The 5,980-nt window shown below is 34.8% G+C and overlaps 1 protein-coding gene across 1 annotated transcript in view; it reads left to right on the top strand.

Annotated features, from left to right (window-relative positions):
• The window catches only part of Pros1 (protein S), an 81,915-nt gene that overhangs the window by 38,541 nt on the left and 37,394 nt on the right, over nucleotides 1–5,980 (top strand). The window contains exon 4 of the mRNA XM_010602896.3: nucleotides 4,071–4,157. Coding sequence (XP_010601198.1) covers nucleotides 4,071–4,157 — 87 coding nt within the window. The remainder of the gene's footprint in view (nucleotides 1–4,070; nucleotides 4,158–5,980) is intronic.

Raw genomic sequence — 5,980 nt, 5'->3', positions numbered from 1 at the left:
TAATAATAATAATAATAATAATATATGACCAAAAGAAGAGTATAAATCACTTCAATCTTCACTGAAGTCGAAACAAGGAAACATTCAGCATATTATGTGATTGCTTGTTCTATGACGTAAATATAGAAGGGTATAAAGTAGTTTCTTGGAGAAAAGAAAGTTTTACTTGACTCTGGCTCCACTATAATCCCAGGAGCACTTTTGATTAGATGGTAGTGGACTTTTGAACTATTTTTTTAGAATTGATAAATCAAGATAGCTAGGGCAGTGATACCCAGAGCAGGTGGCAAAAGGGATAACATAATTCCATTCTTAATAAAATCAGTGGGTAAAAAGGTGAATAAAGCTTGAATATAGAGGAATCCAGATAAATCTAGAACCAACAAGACATTAAATAAATAAAGACAACACATGATAAAGACAAGACATTCCTAGTATGTCTTGTCTTTATCCCTTTTCCTTAAGGTGCCCATTTCTCACTTTATTCTCTTTAAAGTGCCATTTCTTAACCATTCCTGATGGCTTTAATTTCTGTTTCTAATTCCTTCCTTCCTTCTTCCTTTCCTCCCTCCCTCCCTCCATTCCTCCTTCCCTTCCTCCTTCCTTCCCTTTCTTATCTTTTTCAGTTTTTGTTTTCAGAGACAGGGTTTCATTATGTAGTTCAGGGTGAGCTTAAGCACACTATGGAGGCCAGGCTGGCCTCAAACTCACAGCGATCCACTTTCACCTCCTGAGCGCTGGGATTACAGGCATGTGCACCACCATGCCTGGCTACTAATCTCATTTCTTATGGAAGATTGGGTTTCAGATTACAAAAACCGAAATACTATCCTTCCAACTCTTACTTTTCTACTTTTGCTCCCCTATTTTAGCCATTTTTGTCAGAGTAAGAAAGAGATATAAGCAAATGTGTGTTCTATATTGCACTGCTTTGGAGTAACCATATAACTGACTTTGCACACCAGAACTGTAAATGTACTTTTCCATGAAAATGTTGTCACGCATATTGAATTAGTAGACTTACATGTAAGGCACGTTGTGGGTTAAATCTGCCTTGCAATGTGACCTGGGATCCTATAAGTGAAATGTAGCATTTCACCTGGACCTCTTGCCACAGGACTTTCACATTTTGGGTGTCATTCCTGTCAGATTTGTTCAGAAATGCAAAATGACACTTTCTCAAAAACAGTAGTTCAAATGAAATCTCCATATGGAATAAACTGTCATACAGAGGGTGATTCAAGAGGAGGAACAAATGAATCAGAGGTAACAGTACTAAAGACCTAAACCTGCTAAGATTTTTTTGGGCTCCTAAAAGACCACCATGATAGGAAGCACAATTTCTATAACAAAATACTGTATTCCAATATACCATGGTACATATGTCTCCAGTGGCTATTAGGAAATATGTTTTTGAACTATCTGATCCCTAGTTACTATAAGCCCCTAAGTATTTTATCTCTATTTTGTCAGCTACTACTTTTTAGTTTATTAACAATATATGCCAGGTTGCTATATTAATTTTACAGGGTTGTAATCAGGAACAAAAGGAATAAAGTAAACTCACTTTATTATGTTAAGGAGCTCTACAAATATTATTCTATCCATCTCTAGCAACATTAGAAGAACTGTGAGCTACTTGCTAAGAGGAGAAACACTAACTCCTATTGATTTAATTATAAATACTAAATCAACCGCTAGTCTACACATGTGTTTCTTTGCTACAGAATTAAAAACATAGATTTATGTGACAAGAAATTTTTCTGTTAACCCAAGGCCCTTTTCACTTCTTCTGGTTTAATTTTTTTTTAGAAAAAAGCTACCAAATACCTATTTTTCATGATTCTGGTATTTATTGTAATTTTGCGTCTAGATTTTAAATTTTCCAGAAAGTTAGATGGACTGTCACAAGAATGCCAATCACAGGGACTACTAACGATGATGAGCTGGAAAGAAAGGCACCCAATGGAAGAAAAGCTGCCAAGAAATACAAACAAAAGCTGCCAAAGTCATTTCTTTTAACATTGATAGTGAAGAAAATGTATTTACAAACTAGTGCAAAAAAATGGAATGAATTCAGTCTTATCAAAAATAGAAAACCCACGTAAGATATCTCCAGCAGAAACCAAGTGAATTCTTTCATGCATAAAAATTGTTTCAGGCACTGGATAGTCTGAAGATCTGTCAACTAATAGACATGTAAAAGAAGTCTCACCACTTGAAATAAATGGAGGTCAGACATCTCAGCCACAAAATGATGTTCCATATGTCAGAAATATCTTCCAGGCAGAAACTGAGAGGTTATCTTCATGTTGCCTTGAATGAGAGAAAGCTAGAATTGGACACTGGAGATGATGAAAGAGATTTTATTTACACAACAGTTGGTCCAATAAGAGTCCTTAAGAAGGAAAGGCTCAAACAGTTTGAAGGCCTGGTGAATGATTATGAATAAAAAAGTGAAAAGGAGACCACCTGTCTGTACAGATCTGGATGGATCTGGGGAAATGTGTAGTTTGCTGATAGAAGATGCAGATAAGAACTCAAAACACTGAGCAAATTTTAGGAAACTGAATGATAAAAAAATAAATACTACAAACAAAAAAAAATCTTCTGGAAAAAAATAGTCTCAGGTCTAGAGAGTAGGTCAGACGGGACAGTGATGGAAAGATTACAGCTATCTATCACTTAGTGCCATAAGAAGTGCTGTAAGAGAATTAAGCAGGAAGAACATGAAGAGGTCACAGTCTCCGTTTATTACAGAAGGACATTTATAAAGTACTAGTGTTTGTTGCTGGATTTGTCAGAGTTAAAAATCCCTTAAGCCATTCTCCAGACTTTCTGTCCTGAATGCCTTTCTTAAAGAGATAGAACACCTGTATCTGTCAACAGTGCTGTGTCTGAGCTGGACTGAAATGGGACTTCCAAGTCAGACATCATTGTGATTTTCAAAGTAATAAAAAGGGAACATACTGGTGAAAGCAAGGGAGCCTGTAATTTCAAATATTCTCCAAAGCAGGTACAGCATGGTCTAAGATGCTCACTTTCCTGGATCACAAAATTTAACTGAAGACAACCGTGATGTAAATAAGTTAAATTTTGAAATAGATCATTTATCTAGTGAGTGAGTAAGTTTGGCCCTTCTTGCTGGTGGAGTAGCATATGGTATTAATACAAACAAAAAATAAATTGTAGATGATGTGGAAGGAACAGGACTAGCAATGCTTCAGTTACACCACAGGATGTTTTGATGAGTATCCCTGAAAAAAGTGTAGCAACACAAAATAATACCCCACAACAAGAAGAAACTAACATTTTTCAGTTGATACTTTTGATAATAGTATTGTTATGGAATTCCACCTGCTTGATTAGTTTAAACAGCAGTAAACTTCCTTCAGATGGAAAGGAAACCTCAAGAACATACCAGATACCTTTCCTTTAGTAGTAACCTGATCTGTTTTCATCCCTAAGGCCTCTCACTTCCCCCTAACAACCAAAAGAATTTTGCATATAAGACTACCCCTTTCCATTTTTCAATGCTATGGTATATTCTTAGGCTACTGCAAAGTATTAAAGTATGTATTTGTGTTCATTTCTGTCTACTTATGTAGTGTCACATGTTTTAATATGCAATGTTCATCAAAATATTTTAAATATGATAATTTCTCGGGAAGTGGGAATATTCTGTATAAGGATTATGCAGCATTAAAACTATACACTTGGGCTCTCCTATTTAAAATGTATAAGTTTAAAGGTAATACACTTGTGTAGAGTTTTTAAATATTCATCAGTTTAATTGAAATATTCTGTTCAACTTTGACAGGAAAAATAGGTAGGAGGAAATATTTAGGGTTGATCTTTTGAATATTACATCCACAGGAACATAAATATCTGACCTCTCTGGAATAATTTCTACCATGATTTTAGATCAACTAGGTGTGGCTTCTCTAAGAAGACTTTTTTGTTGGGGGGCAGTTCCAGGATTGAACTCAGGACCTTGCTCTTGCAAGACTGGTGTGTTGGCACTGAGCTAAATCCTCAGCCCCTAAGAAGATATTTTTTTCTTTCCACAGCTTGTCTTGGTTCTTTTCGAGCTGGATTATTCACTCCTGCACGTTTGTCCACTAATGGTTACCCTGACTTAAGGAGCTGTATCAATGGTAAGCCCTTCTGCCATACGTCTAAATAGTAAAACAACGTGGAAATCCTGCAAATAAAGTACAGCTATGTTAATATAAATTGATGTTTAAAAATCAATAAGTGAGTCCTTAAAGGACTGTATCCCTGGCAGGGAAGTGTTTTCAGACTCCATATCAATAAATGTCATTCATTTGTAAAGGCTGCTCTTTTACCAAAAATAACATTTTCACTAATGTTCGAACTGAATAGTAGTTCCTCTAGGTCATTGACTTCAGAAACTATTTCTAACTGCATTGTGCTGGCTGTTGTTGAAAAATAGTATAATATGACCAAATGTTACAGTTGATTAATAGCTCTAACTAGAGCCATGTTTATTCTTCTAACTTTTTGGAATCAACAGTGCAAATGTGAAATATGTTATGTGACTCACATTAGCTTGCATGCTCTGAAGTTTACTAGGACATAGTGATGATGCTAATTGATTATTTTTCTCTAATTTACCAACTGATGAAAAAGAGAAAGGCAAAACTGCAAGATATAAATTGAGAAGTTTTTCAGTTAATATTTTACATTGGGTCTTGGCATTATCAAGATATTCATTTGTCTTTATTTTCTCTAACTAAAAATGGCTGCAATTATAGGCATAGAACAGATGAACACATACTTTGTACTTCATATTTTTTCCTCATTTACCAAGGACAGAAAAATAACAATTAGGAAATACAATTTCCTATTAATCTATTTCCCATCATTTAACTAATATTTACTTTATTACTACTTTTTAAATAACCTGATGTTATGAAGAAACTTTTTGAAAAATTCAAATTAATTAGCTTTTAGCTAAGTTAGTTATATACTGATTTATTGGCAGATATTTCTTCTGGCTAGTTTAAAGGGGGTGTATTGGAAGAATGGAAAGAACTTGTATGGTTCAGTAGAAAAGCTTGAGAAGCACATTTAGAAATGTACAGGAAAAGAGGGAATGCAGCAGTGTCAATGTGAGGGCAGAGAGACCCTAAACAGATTAAGAAACAAATGAGTATATGTATCATTTAAGATTGTGTGCTGTGACATTTTATGAAGACAATAAACAAGATACTATAATTGAGTGAGCTTTATCTTGTGCTTTTTGATATAACTTTTCCCTATAATACTCCTTATTCAGAAATCAACTATTTCTTTCTTTCTTTCTTTCTCTTTCTTTCTTTCTTTCTTTCTTTCTTTCTTTCTTTCTTTCTTTCTCTTTCTTTCTTTTTTTGGTACTGGGGATTGGACTTGGGACCTTAGCAGGCGGTGGAACCACTGAGCTAAATCTCCAGCCCAGAAATTAACTTCATCCTCTGTTAATTTAGTCATTCATGCTATCTTCTTTTTCTTTTTCTTAGCTTTAATTGAGTTTATTGGTACATTTTAGGTATACAGTACAGTTACATTCATTGTTGGGATCTTGTACCTTTACATGACAAGTCTTGATTCTCATTTTTTCCCCTTACCTCTGCCCTCCCTTAACCCCCTCCTCCCCTCCCCATCTACAAACACTTTATTTTCATCTTTTCATTCTTTCACATTTTTTTCTTTTCCCTTTTTACTCTTCCCCTACCCATGCCACCTTCCCTACACCTTTAGCTCCTTTCTTCCCATTTCTAAATGTCAGTAATCTTATTAGAATCTTATGCATTGTTGCAGATTGTTTACACCAGGGAAACTATTCAGTATTTACACATGTGTGACTTATTTATTTCACTTAGGAGTATATCTTCAATATGTATCCATTTTCCTATGAATGAATCTATTTTCTCATTCTTTATGGCTGAGTAATATTCCATTTTATAGAAAAACCACA

Source organism: Fukomys damarensis, unplaced genomic scaffold, assembly GCF_012274545.1.
Source record: "Fukomys damarensis isolate Sample0158 unplaced genomic scaffold, DMR_v1.0_HiC HiC_scaffold_24, whole genome shotgun sequence".
Classification (NCBI taxonomy): Eukaryota; Metazoa; Chordata; class Mammalia; order Rodentia; family Bathyergidae; genus Fukomys; species Fukomys damarensis.
Note: the sequence above shows the minus strand (reverse complement) of the source record. Positions and strands in the feature narration are given on the sequence as shown.